The sequence below is a fragment of the Amblyomma americanum genome, chromosome 1 (assembly GCF_052857255.1).
Source record: "Amblyomma americanum isolate KBUSLIRL-KWMA chromosome 1, ASM5285725v1, whole genome shotgun sequence".
Classification (NCBI taxonomy): Eukaryota; Metazoa; Arthropoda; class Arachnida; order Ixodida; family Ixodidae; genus Amblyomma; species Amblyomma americanum.
In genome coordinates this window covers 425,672,228-425,686,724 of record NC_135497.1, presented here as the reverse complement: position 1 = coordinate 425,686,724, position 14,497 = coordinate 425,672,228, and the positions used below count along the sequence as shown (strand labels likewise).

Sequence of the window (14,497 nt, the reverse complement as noted above, 5' to 3'; positions counted from 1 at the left end):
TTTATTGTGCGACCCAGGTTGCTGTTCCCGAGCGACCAATCGTTACTTTAACTGCCACCTGCCGTGGTAGGCAGTTTTCTCAAAATCCGGTGGACAGGTTGTGATGACGCCGAAAGGTCCCGTGACTTAGGTGGCCCACCTGCCGCCTAAGTTGCTCTCTGGGCACCACCTGGCAGAGTCATGCTCGTGATTTTTCGCTCACAACGCCGACGCCGACAACGCCGGCACCGCATGTTCTTTACATCGTTGCCTTTAAGGCTAGTGCGTTAAAAGATATCGATATTGCGTCACTGCAGCACTGATCACGACTGCAGCTGCTCTGAATTAAGAGCATAGCTTCACACAACTGCTCAAGTATACGTTTGTTTAAAACTGGGGCATTATTTTGTGACGACTATTTACTCGACTCAGTATTTTGTTCTACAAGTATTAGTAGCTCCTCGTGATTTGAACGCGGATATCTCTCACATCGTGTCAGTGTCCGACTGTCGAATGAAAGTAACAGCTGACGAAGGACAGCGAAACAAAAGAAAAGCAATAAACCCGCAAGTGACATCAAAAAATTTTGCCTTTTTTATTTTATGTTCAGCGTCGAATAACATTGGTCTTAATGAAAAAGTTGTTTTGTAAAGCCTTGCTCGTGAGGCAGGCGTTTAGGGACTCTGAGTGTTTCTATCATTCTCTTTCGGAGATCTTCCGCTGTTAGTAAGCGTCCGTTTTCTCAGTGAATCTGTCAAGAAAAAGGTACTATCTGGTGCCACAAATGCAATATCAAGACTGTCTGATGTCCGCCACATATCGAGCTTGAGCAGCCATGCAAAGAAAGTGGACTCTGCATGAGCATCGCTTATATACAATGGTAGTAAAATCACAAGCGCATCCTTTTCCATCTATTGCTGTCTAAGGCTCACTCACGTCATCGCCGAGGATACCGTCGACGAGGTCAAGCATGTTGGGTGAGGCGCGGCCTTCATCGACGGCACTGAGGATTTCGCGGAGGCCGATGCGGTAGCGGATCTTGCAGAAGCTGCCCTGGACGAAACCTACGTGCCACGGCCTCTGACGGGAGTCCTTTCCGCTCACGTTCAGGAAGGCGTGCGCCTTGAGGCACTCGGTCTGCGAGCCGACGCTCGAGAAGGCGCCCTCTAGGATGCCCGGCTCTGGCTTTGCCGTCGCGTCCACCACTGCGCAGACGACGCCCAGGCTCTGTTGCGAGAACGCTCCAATGCAGGACACCTCAGTGGACGTCAGCACGTGGCTTGTTTCAGTCACGTACCGCCGTTAGTTCTACCTAACCAATTTAAATTCATAATAAAAGTCTCAAACCTGCACTATAGGTTCCGCGTATTTCTTATACAACATACAAGTATATGCATGCTGTCGTTCTTTACACTACTAAGAGTTATAGTTTCCGAGAATATAAACTTTCCGGAATAAAAGTTAAGCAGTATTATTGTTGTCCTTGTAACGAAAAGAGAGTTTTTGTGGAAAATATAAGCGCACAAGAAGACGCGGACATGCGAGAGTAACAGGACAAAGCGCTAACTTGCAAATGAAGTTTATTGACGACACGGAAGCATATAAATACTAAAACAAGTAGAACAAGACAAAGAGAAGAAGAACTCAACGCATGAGCGAGCCATTTCCATCCAGGAAAGCGATTTCCTTATCCGAGATATTAACTGACGGTGCATTGACGCACTCGGCTGCCTTCTTGCGAATCATTCATGCTTCTATAATCTCACGCATGGGTCAACCTTTGCTCGATTTTTTCATCTGTCCACTCATTCAACAAAAGCTCGCAAGTTTTGCTGGGGCAATCAAGGAAATCCTCTGACAGGTGACCGTTTCTTGGTTCTGCCCCATTACGCCTTTCTTCCACTAGTCTCTCATTTAGGCATCTGCTAATCTGTCCGCTGTATACCCGACCCGGAGTCAAAGAAATACGATAAACCACACAGTTGTGCACTCCACAAACTTACTCAGACGCTTCTTTCTACCGCCCCCCCCCCTCCTTCCCTTAGGATTGGTCTTCATACACAATTTCGGCAGCTTTTCTGGGACAGACAAAACCAACGACATATTTTAAGGAGACTTCCTTTTTTACCTTATGGTCACGTAAATAAGTTGTCAAAAGCAATTAAACCTTCACGCTGGAATAAAACTGATGTTGAAGTCATACAGCCATCTTTCAGGAGAAAAATAGGTGTCGTTACAATCTTCCTTAAAGTCCGTTTCTTGTCGTGTTGCTGGATCTTGTAATGTGTTGTGCAGTTTCGTAAACATAAAAAAGTGACCTTTTTGCTGCTCTCCTCACTACATAAACTGCCGCCTAGCAAGTCCGCGCCTACGCTCGAAAGGGTACTACTGAGTGTACCCTCATAGATAAGTAACCAAAAAAGGTCAGTCATGTCTTCCCTCTTCCGCATTTTTGTTGCCTTGGTATAAATTAAGCAGGTTGATCTTACAGATAGAAGAATTCTGCGGAGGCTGGAAATGACCCTTGCCGCGTCATTTCAACAGCTATTTTGATGTGAATCTCTGAGACCTGTTAATTTAACCAAATGTCAGTAAAATAGCGCCTTTAACAAAGGCGCCCTTGGATGAGCCGAACCTTCGATCGTTATTGGGATAACGAGCAAACAAACTCAAATGTTAATGAGTGTCGGGTTGCTTCAAGTGGCTGCCTTATCACGTTGATGACCTTGGAGTTTCTGGTGACCAGGCGCCAGGTTGTCGTGCTCAAGAAGCTCAGGCAGGCCTAACCTGAATGACACTTCCAGAAGGCTACAGTTTCGCAGAGTACATCGGAGCACAGCGCGCTGCATCTGTCAACTCATCATATTTTTTGTCATATATGGCGCCTGGCACGAAAAAACGTCACTCTTTTAGATCCACTACGCACCGGCTCGTCCTCTACGAGGGCACGGCTACACAAGATACACGGCGATGCGTCAAATCTGTTGAGCAGTGCCGCCCTGAGGGACGTTTTTCTGGTTGTCTCGTTGTGATTGGTTTGTCCCCGTTTGAGTAACTAAAGTGGGAACTTTGGCGCGCAACCGTGGGAAGGGGGCAACCATGGAAGGTGGCACAACCAGAGGAGGTGGGATATGCCATCGGAGGGAGAGCATTGTTCGCAAATTTATAGACCAATTTATTGCACCGATAACACTGCTAAAAAATACAAAGAAAAGCCAAGCATGCTCCATCCATCCATCCATCTATCCATCCACCAATCCATCCATCCGTCCATCCATTCATCCATCCGTCTGTCCGTCCATCCGTCCATCCGTATATCCATCCGTCCGACCGTACGTCCGCCCGCCCATGTTGCCGATTTTTACGAAATCGGCACCACATTGCGGCGACGCCACGAAATAGTCCAAGAAAGATCGGCGCGCGCAGAGCTGAGTCGCTCTCTCAGTAGCCTGCGTTGTCCACCGGCAGGCTCAGACGTTGTCTGAGGCGTAAAGCATATTCTATCAGAGCTTTTAAATAGACGTTGGATTGCATCACAAATGACTTCCCTTAGGCAAATTTTATCTGTGCAGGAGCAATGCAGGATGCTGTCGAATAACCCCACGATCCCACGTACCTGGATTTGTAATAAACCGGCACTGATGCACAGCTGGCTGGACATCACCCCGCCTGAGGTCACTTGGTTGCTGATAAATATGATGGCCACATAGCACAGCCATGCTTTGACGGAACCACTGCACTCGAAGCGAAAGCACTGCCCAACTTCCAGTCATCTGATAATGACGATGATGTGGAAGTCAACCTACACTATGAACTCATATAAGCCTATGGGGTAATAATAATGGTTTAAACTGTGCTCCAGCGCACTTCCTTTTAGGGCCAGGGTATGCTGCCCAAGTTCTGCAGAAGATTTCGATCACTAAATGCACATAATGCCTCCTTTTGTCAGCGGAAGCACATTTCTACTCCAAAGCTTAGTGTCCTGAGGCAGTTAGCAATGGGCGGAAGCTTTTTAACGCGGCACATGAGGCCATGAGGTAAGCAAACAGTGAAGATTGAAATCTCCGTAAAAAAATTACAGTGGACACGTAAGCTCCACTTTAAGGTTAAGACGCGGCGGCGTTAATGAGTTAATTCCCAAATATGCGGAATTACAAATCTACATTCATAGATCCCTGGGAGTACTCATACCCCTCCTGGCACCGTGGTGCAGCGGTTCAGCGATGCGCTACTACCCTGCGATGACATACGCTGCCACCGGTGGCGATTGTGCGACCCAGGTTGCTATTCCCGAGCAATCTGTCCCAACCAATCGTTAATTTAACTGCAACCAGCCTCGGTGGTCAGTTTGCTCACAATCCCGTAGGGAAGTTGTGACGCCGCCCCAAGGTCACCTGTCTTAGGTGGCCAGCCTAGGTTGCTTCTCCGGGGATTTCTCACTCACAACGCCAACGCCAACGACGACGCTTGATCTGCTGAACGGGAGCCTTTACGTTATCGTGGTATAATCTTCGTAATTGCTGCACATCGCATGTCTTGAAGAGCGATTTCTTTTGCCGTTGCCACCAGTATGTATCCAGCATTTTAGTAGTGAAAATCCATGCCCTGTCCCCAAAAGAGAGTGCTCTAGAGGATAGCTTGCTCCCTTTTTACTCCTGTATAGGCTAGATCATGTTTAGAGAGTAGTCCCAGTTTCCATAGACGCTTCAACTGGGGCTAGCAATACCGCGCTCTTAAAGCAGCTGGTTGGCAGCAAGAGCTCGACGAAGAGGTAGCCACTATGGTTGGTTTGGAAGGCGCTGTTATAGGGTATACTTCGAAGAAGCAGCTTTGCGTAACAGATATTTTCCAAAAATAGACGCTTCTGTTGTCTCACTGTGTTTTGGCGTAACAGCGCCTTTCACCTAAGATTTTACAAAACTTTTAAAAATAGGCTTTTTGATTTAGAAGAGCAGTTTTTTTTTCGACATTGTCATCGGTGTAGCACATCAGAATACAGCTACGATGGGCTAAGTAGAAAGTTTGCTAACTAATATTGAATATTTCAGTTTTCAACTATTACTGTTAGGCTCCTTAATTACTGACATGCGGGTAGCCCTCCGTAATTACTATCCGTATTAGCTTATGGAATTTCCAAAATGCTGTTACCCTCGGCGCTGAGGCCCAAGAAATTTTGCCCACTTCGAGTAAGTACTTGCACTAGAGAAGTTGCTTTGCCTGCAGGGTTCCCGAAAGTGCATGAATTTTGCCTTAGTGAGGCCAAAACTTTTTGTGCCACAGCGCCGAGGGTAAAAGCGTTTTAGAAGCTCTAAAAACTTATATGGATATTACTTACTGTGGGAGCTGAACCGTAATAGTAAAAAGTTTTGCTATTAAATATGTGTTAAGCACAGTGCCTGTTAGAACGTCTTAGCGGCCTTCTGAAGTTCTGCACCGCTGGCAATGCCATGCTGAAAAAAAAAACACTCTTCAAACTCAAAACGCCTAAATTTAAAAATTACGTAAATTCTCAGATGAAACCCCCTTTATATGAAGGATGCTAACAGCCACCGCAACAAGGAGCATAGTGCAATGATTCTGCTTAATTTTTAATTTTGTTGTGTTGATCAATGAGAGATTATTATTGTTACAATTTTATTTCTCATAGATAACTGATTACGAAGCATAAGAAAAACTACATGTAGTAGTAGTAGTAGTATGTTTATTTGGCCATATTATATACAATATGCCCTCGAGGTGAGGCTAAAGGAGGTAGACCAAGCATACCTCCTGACAAGGCCTACACCCCGATCACACATCATGGAAAACGGGGGCCGAATGGACAAAAGATAAAAAACAATGAGCAAACATGATCACAATAGAAAATAGTTAATGATAGACAATAATAAATATCAATTAACAATAAACGAAACATTTCATAATATGCACATTCAAAAAAATAATAAAGGAAACAGAACACAAACACACACTCAAACTAAGTATACAGAATTAGCTGAAATTTAACCGGGGGGGAAAAGAATCGTCAGTTTTTTCTTGAATACAGACACACTATAACTTTCTAAAGCAATCTGAGTAAGAGACTGGTAGGCATTACACAATGTTATAATTTGATAATCGGTTGTTTGTTTACCATAATTTGTTCTGGGTCTTGCAGTAGATAGGGCAACGGAACGTAGACCATACGCAACGTTTCTTGAATTATAAGTATTAGAAAAAGAGCTAAAGTCATGCTTGACTTTATAAAAAATGTGAAGAGCCAAACTAAAATTGTATGAATTAAAATGTCGCCGGTGAAATCCGAAAGCACGACCTCCGAATTTTGCGTCCGCTGCTCTACCAACTAAGCTGTGACGACGGCTCTCCAATCTTGTGGTTTTGGGGGTATTTATGATGCGTGTACTATACCTTGTGAAAGTTCAATAGCGCCACCCTCATCAATAGAGGCGGACGTAATCAGCCCTGCATTACCGCAAGTAGGACGTCGGATGTCATCGAATGGTGAGGGCGGAAGCTGTACGAGAACTCTTATATGCTATCTATGGCATCAAGACTGCCAGAATCGATGCCTTCGTTAAGCTATTGCGCCGCCAAGAGTAGGAAAATGAGGGGCTCAGCATGACATACATATGAAGGAAGTCAACAGCGACCGAAACCAAGGAGCATAGGGGAATGTTTTTTTTTAGCGTGGATCAATAAGGATTTCTTAATGTAATTATTTTATCGCATCAAAATACCGGATTAGAAGATTAGAAAACCGAAGAAAAAAACATCTGCCGCAGGCTGGATCCGAGACCACGTTCTCTGAATTTCTCGTCCGATGCTCTAGCAAATGAGCTGCGGCGACGGCTGTCCAATCTGCTTCTTTCGGGGATATTTATTGTGTGTGTCGCCTAACCTTGAAGTGTTCACCAGTGCCGCTCTCGTTCATAGCAGCGGTGTTTGTACGTCCCTTATCACCTTGGTGTGGGCGGCTGTTAGCGTCGTTCATATGTATGCCATAACAAGCCCCCCATTTCCCGTCTCTGGAATGCTGTGGTTTTGGCTGCCATATTAGAAGTCAACTTCATATGTACCTCGCATGCAGAGAACGCGCCCGAGTGTCACAAAATTCGGCGCATATTGGAAAATAAATCCCCGGCGCAGCGCGGAAGCGATCGCGCCTGAGCGCACCACTGAAAAAAGTAATACAGTGGAGAAGGAACCCTTGAGAGCGCGTAACCTTGGGTGTGCTGCTACCCTTTCCACTTTGCTCGCCGGCGCGGCGCCAAAGGCAACATGGCAGCGCCCGCCATCGATTGTTCGAAAACCTCCGAGTGATTTCTACTTATTGTCGATGGAAAAGGCGTAGCCTTCACACCGCTAAGTGATGCCCTTCCCTTTTAAGGCGATAGCCTTTACTGGCTCGTACTCGCGGTGACCGTCCGCTCAATACATCGCCACCTAGGTAACGTGACCTGGTGATGTCGCGTGGCCTTCATGTGATGCCGCGTGATCCTAAGGTCACGTGACCTTAACCTTAAGATCACCGACGCGTCACCGCTTCCTCTGCTATGCTCGCGCTAGCTTCTCTTCTTCTCTAGCGTGAAATAAACTCAAGCACGGCAATTCAAATCAGTGCAATGAGTCGCAAACAGCTTTCGCCTTCCCGCTGTTAAGACATATCTAAGTGCGTCCAAATAATTTTTTCCCCTCGCGTCTATGACGGCGCAAGACGAGAAGGCCCTAAAAACTTCTGTAACTCGGTTTCTGCGCTCGACCAATGAGGTCGCGCGCCCGGCGCGGGAAGGAGAAGGAAATTGTGCAGTTGATACTGTGTGTATGTGCGCACCTGCCTTGGCGCGAAGAACGAACAGACGCGGACAGCGCCTCTAAATAAGGGGCGTTGACCGCTCTCTGTTAGCCCGAGCCGCCGTTCAAGCTTCAGAGAAGCGCGCCCGCTCGACTCCCGAGAGAACACCACTCGCCCAGCCGCGGACCAGCGAGCAACGTGCGCCAACCTGCGGAGCGGCTCCATCGTGTTCCTCCGGTCGTCGGACTGTCGCAGTGCCCGGTGAACAAAGTGTGTTTTGTTTGCTTGTATCTCTTGTGTTAGTGCAGTTTAGGTGCAAAGATTTTATTGTATGGTAAACTCTCTCGAGCGTTAATTTGCGCGAGTTGCATTGTTTTGTAAACCACTTTGTATATGCCCGTACGACTGATTGCGAAATCCTCTGTATCGTCTTTTTGCTGTATAAACTTTGTTTTGTTTTTGAATCTTTGGCTCCGACCCATCCTCTGGCTTGCGACAGGCGAAAGCTGGGCACCAAACGACCCCCCCCCCCCCTCTCACTAGGTAGCTGGTTTCCGGCTGAGCTTGCCACGCCGAGTGGAGGGCATCTCCTTTGTGACCGAGACCGCTACGCCAACACACGCTCTCGGGGTGTCTGGGAGTGCACACTAACGTGACATAACATGACACACTAACGTGACGTAACATGACACTAAGGTGACATCGACGCAATCGTCAGATTGGTTATAAGTGAGCTAAACAGTATTCATAGTTGGACTTCGAAGAGCAACAACAAAGAGGACGACCACGACAAGAGAAGCGCATCGTCATCTTGTCCTCGTTGTTGTGCTATGAAGTCCAAGTGGGGATCCAATTTGCGCAGTTATTTTACTTTCTGCGGTACATAAGCAAGAGACAAATTGCTGTGGTCTGAAGAAGGCAGTGGTATTAAACGACTTCGTCTTCGAAGACAGGGTCAAACACAAGTACTCTCTTAAAGAGTTGTGTTCCACACTTTGAAGATTTGTAGAGCGCCAGCACTTGCGGGCACAACGCACGCGTGCTTCGTTCCCACGCCTCCGGCAAAGTGAGGTGAACGCTAATGTGATTGGAATCTGCAGTGCCACTCGAAACGACCCAGACCAAGGAGTCACCAGTACGCGCACTCACGCGTATGGCACGCTCTTTCCTTCTCCTTCTTCTTCCTTCTTACCTGTTGCAGCGGCGGGGCGGGCCTCGCGCGCTCACTGCAGCAGCTCCGTTTTCACGCAGAGAATGAACTGTGCAACCGCACAGATTTCTCGTCTTGACTGAAAATCTTGGAATAGCGTACGCCCTACAGATTAATGTCACTCGCAGAGCTTTCTATCCTAGTAGGCGCATACGGTAAAATGTAGAGGAGAGTGGACAGGCCTCTCAACTGGCATCGACGAGAAATCTATGACTCTCATGTGCAGATATAACACAGACAGAATGAATGGCAGGATACAGAGAAAGCAAGGTAAAAGGTAGAGAGAAAAGAATCAGACGCGAGACGCAGCCATATGCTATACACCACTGCAATTCTCTGCCGCCTTTGAAGAAAAGAAGTTTTGGTGAGGAGAAAGGAAGGCAGCCCATGAAGTTTTCCTAATATATTCTCTTTGTTCCTCCCACGTTTTTATTGCGACAGTGTGCGTACTTTTACAAATTATTATTTACAAATATAGGTACGCACTGGACTCTCGAATGAAACTCCATGATTTTGAGCACCTTTCGACTCCCTGCAGGTGGCTGTCTTACGGGATGTGGGCTCCTAGCAGCACAGCGTACTTCAAATGTCTTTCTCTTAAGGTTGGGGCGTCTAGGCCAGAAATTCTGGAGAAAAGCTTTCAGTTTGCGTGGCTGCTTCCAGCTGTCATGTGGCAGCGAAGGCTGAACTACCGGATGGTGAAGGGGAGAAAGTGGGACAGGGTTGATTATGAAACGTACAAAGTTTGCCGCGGCGAGAATACACAATGAAGGTTCGCACGTGCTCGAAAAATCACCCCAAAAGAAGACACTGCGTGTTGAAAGAAGGGATCTACAAGATTCCGTTTTCGTGTCAGCGATGTTACAAATGCCAAACAGGCGGATGTAACGAAGACAGGGCCTGAGAACACGCTACATCACTCAAAGGTAACTCAACTAGCAAGCTTAGTCTCTATCATCGTTACCAAATTGAAAATAAAAGTTGAGGGCAATACCATAATGAAAAAAAGCACGAAGAAACTTGTGTGTGAGATTATTAAAGCACTGGCGACCGAAGGTTGTGGGCAGTCTTGAGCTAGTGCCCGTCTTTGAGTTTGGGTCACAAAGGCAATTTTTGCACAGGGCATAGACGGAGCATACTTGGTTTACTTGACATTTAGATTCTTTTCCGACGTTGCCCCTGTATATATCGTTGTATATATATATGTATATAGAAAAATTGAAGCATTCTCCTATGCACCTTGGTTTCGGTGACTTGGTTTCCTTCATATGCATTCAAACGAGCCCCTCATTTCATTTGCCGTGTCTGCTAAATGCTTAACGAGGGTCTCGGTTCTGCCCGTCTTGATGCCCTAGGTAGCATATGAGGGTTCTCGCACAGTTTCCGCCCTCGCCGTTAGAAGACGTTCTACGTCACACTCGCGTCATTACAGGACGTGCTACGTCCGCTGCTATGGACGAGGGGGGCGCTGGTGAACACTCTCATGGTTCGCTTACACGCTAAACATAAATACCCCCGAAAGCAGCAGATTGGGCAGCCGTCGCCGTAGGTCAGTTGGTAGAGCATCGGATGCGATATTCGGAGGACGTGGGTTCGGATACCACCGGCGGCATGGTTGTTTTTTATGCTGGTATATATGTAATTTTCATTAAAAACCAATTGATTGGCACTACAAATAAAAAAGAGAAACATTCCCCTATGCACCTTGGTTTCGGTGACTGTCGGCGTCCACGCACACGCGCGCACGCGCGCGCGCGCGCAAACACACACACACACACACACACACACACACACACACACACACACACACACACACACACACACACACACACACACACACACACACACACACACACACACACACACACACACACACACACACACACACACACACACACACACACACACACACACACACACACACACACACACACACACACACACACACACACACACGCGCGCGCGCGCGCGCGCGCGCACACGCACGCACGCACGCACACGCACGCACGCACACTATAAGGACAGAGAGAACACGCGCATACGCTAAGGCGTCTGTTTACACTCCCGTGAATCGTCTGCGAAATATGGCGAGGCCAGGCAAGTATCAGGGCGTGATTTGGTTTAATTCACTTCTGCGTGAGTCACTCATGTAACAACACAAGGGAGAACCTGCAGATTTCCCTGCAAGAAATAAGCGCGACGATAACCGAGGCACAGAAGACTCCCGCGCAGCTTTATTTAACTTTCTGTCTAATGGCGTTGACCACGACAAGATAAAAGCGGCATTTGTCACACTACGACGACCAAACGTGTTTCTGAATACACTTTTGACAGTTGGACGCTGTGTAGTCACTCGTCCTTCAAACCGCTGTGGTAAAACTACGGATTCATCAGCGAATATCAATATAAAAGGGTTCTGTCGCCGCCCCGTAGCACAGTTGGTGAAACACCGGCCTCAAAGTTCGTAGGTTGTATAATGGATCCCCCCGACGGCATGCTTTCTAATCAGTTTTTTTTCAGCGGTAAAATTATTACACTGTTATTATTCTAGTGTTAAGCACACAGATTATAAAATAAGGGAAGACATTACATATGCTTGGTTTTGGTGACTGTTGGCTTCATTAATATATATGCCATAACTTTTTTTCAAGGCTGAATTATTTTTAGTCCAACGCATGAGGGGACAAGACAGGCTCTAAGTAAAAAGAAGGGTTGTTTGGAAAATGCTGACTGTAGATGAATGTAGATGAACACATAAAGGCCCAAGCAAACGTTGCTGAAATACATTTCTTCTATAGTGGGCCGTTTTCTATGCAACCTTTCTTCCAGCGCCTGTCTTGTCCCCTCATGTTCTACGGGAAAAAAGATTTCACCTTCAAAACGTCAAACAACTAGTGCCATGCAAACGCTGCTGAAATATGTCATAACGAGCACCTCATTTCCTTTCCCTTCTCCGCTCTGCAAACGTTGTCTGACACCTTATGCAGAAAAATGCATTGACGACAGCTGTGAATAAATGTCGCCGTTAAAATTCACTTGCGGGAGTCTCCAGGCATTGTCTTACCTACGAAGGTAGACAAGGCCTGGAAAAAAAGTCAACACTTCAAATATAGCGCCAGTGCTCAAGACGCATGAGTAGCAGGAAAAGCAATAGACAAGGATATTATACAGTAGTTAGCTTTATGAAGCACTTACCGTACAGAGCCCACACCTTGCCGCCGAATGTGTCTCGAATCAGCTGCTTGAGAGTCTTCGCACATTGGGGAGATGCACCGGTCACCCACAGCATACTCATTAACATCTCCATCGTGTCCCTGATTTTGTCTAGGATGATCTTCGGGTCCAAAGCGGTGAAATCGAACTTCATAGCCGACGCCGCAGCTACCATAGTCACTAGCCAAATAAACCTTACGCTCTGCGCCATAACTGGGCGACAATATTTGCTGGATGAAGAGGCTGTGCTATTGGCAAGCTATAATTATAAAAAGGCTTGACCATGCAGCATGTACTTGTGTCTCAGCGTGGTAAACATATCTTTACTTGTAATCTCCTGTGTTTAGTCTATAGTTCACTGAGGAAGTGAGAATCAACTGTAATCTCGACTGAGTGTTCAAGTGGCGGCAGGCGCGGGCGAATCAGACTGCGGGCTGTTTCATAGCTGCGCCATGTATGCAGAAATGAAACGGGCGTGACTCGAGATCAGCAGCAGTAGTGGCAGCGCGGCTGAGTCAACGCGGCGCTTTTCCTCGATGCACTGTGTGCTCAGCGTCTTGATCAACGACACCCCGTGCGCCTGCACCCCTCGCTGCGCACGAAAGTGATTGATCTGAACGTAGAACCTTGGCCCATTTCTGAAATGGCGAAGTTTGTTGGAAGGCTCTGGACTGGAGCGGTATACCCAGCACATGCTTGAATATCCCGTACTTCTCGCCGAGATTGAAGCCACCCATCATGAAGGATACAGAAGGCGTAGTTCACCTACATCTGCATCCACATATTTATTGACAAGATATATCTGGAGCTATGATACCAGCTGCAAACATGAATACAGAGTCATCACTCAAGCAGCAAAAACAAACGATAAAAATATGCCTCTGCATTGAACCTTCCAGACAAGGTACATTAGCCGTGAATTTGTGCGCCTATGAGGTTTTGCTTAATATCGATCGCGGCAGCCGATGTATCTACTGGCCGCAAGCGGACAGCGTGATATGATAATAACCATGACTGGTAAAGCAGTGATAATACATGGCAAATTTGAGCCCTTTAAGTTAGTATTTAGTGACGTCTAGGACGCTTTTTTTACTCAGGTAAATGCACATCGGTTATAACGCGCTTTCTGTGATCATTCTGGCAATGAAAAGTTATTAGTTTCTTTCTATGCCTGACTGTCATGCTCTTGACTGATCGCAGACGTATGCCGATGAATAGATGGAATTTACCTGCTAATAGCATTTGCGTGAGCGTCGTCGCGAAAAATATAACAAAGGATTCGCCAATCAAACGATCCAAGGAAGTTTTTTCTTGAAACCGGGGGCTTTTTTCGGTTATCGACGGCATGTGTAGGAGCGGAGAGACGCTCCTCTTTCCTAACTGCAGTCATGGTTTCCCTAGTGCTTTCGAGCGCCATTGTGGACCAAATGTCGAGGTCAGAAAGCAATTCTCAGTTCTCCCTATACAGCGCTTTGCACTGCCGAAGCAGGCTTCGTTTACTTCTCTCCACGCTTATACGTACTTTAGTGCAAGAAGCCTGCTTGGAACTCAGCGCATATGTTATGTAAGTGTTGACTTCACGTCCAGACTATTACCCCGGAAAGACCAGCCGCGGCAGCAGGACAACATTAACGTGAAGCGCTGTTATATCACATTTCAAGAGGACTACGTTAAAGACGGGGAAGAAGATCCCCCCTGTCTGGTGTGCTGGGTTTACGTAAGGCTTGGAGGACGATTGCGAGCTGTTTGCTTGATAGGCAAAAGATCCACAATACGCGCTTTCAGACTGTCACTTTGGGTTGGAAAGAGAGGGTGGTGCGGAGACGGTTTGTTTCTGTTTTGGAATTTTGTCCAAGCCCCGCCGCGGTGGCTCAGTGGTTAGGGCGCTCGACTACAGATCCGGAGTTCCCGGGTTCGAACCCGACCGCGGCGGCGGCGTTTTTATGGAGGAAAAACGCTAAGGCGCCCGTGTGCTGTGCGATGTCAGTGCACGTTACAGATCCCCAGGTGGTCGAAATTATTCCGGAGCCCTCCACTACGGACCTATTTGTTCCTCTCTTCTTTCACTCGCTCCTTTATCCCTTCCCTTACGGCGCGGTTCAGGTGTCCAACGACATATGACACAGATACTGCGCCATTTCCTTTCCACAAAAACCAATTATTATTATTATTATTTTGTCCAACGGAAGGCAAAGGGGGGGGGGGGGTGTTACAGCTAAGGACTTGGCGGTAACCTAACGCATAATGTTTTTTTTTTAAGTTTAAGAAACTGCGCAGGCTTCAGACTCATAAAGAACAAATTCGGC

General features: G+C 47.0%; 1 protein-coding gene across 1 annotated transcript in view; it reads right to left on the bottom strand.

The window, feature by feature from the left end:
* Positions 1-12,575, bottom strand: part of LOC144103697 (O-acyltransferase like protein-like) — a 72,370-nt gene extending 59,795 nt beyond the window's left edge. The window contains exons 1-2 of the mRNA XM_077636357.1: positions 12,174-12,575; positions 916-1,184 (exon numbers count right to left, since the gene is read on the bottom strand). Of these exons, the coding sequence (XP_077492483.1) occupies positions 916-1,184; positions 12,174-12,402 (498 nt within the window). The 5' untranslated portion in view covers positions 12,403-12,575. The remainder of the gene's footprint in view (positions 1-915; positions 1,185-12,173) is intronic.
* Between the last annotated feature and the right edge of the window lie 1,922 nt (positions 12,576-14,497).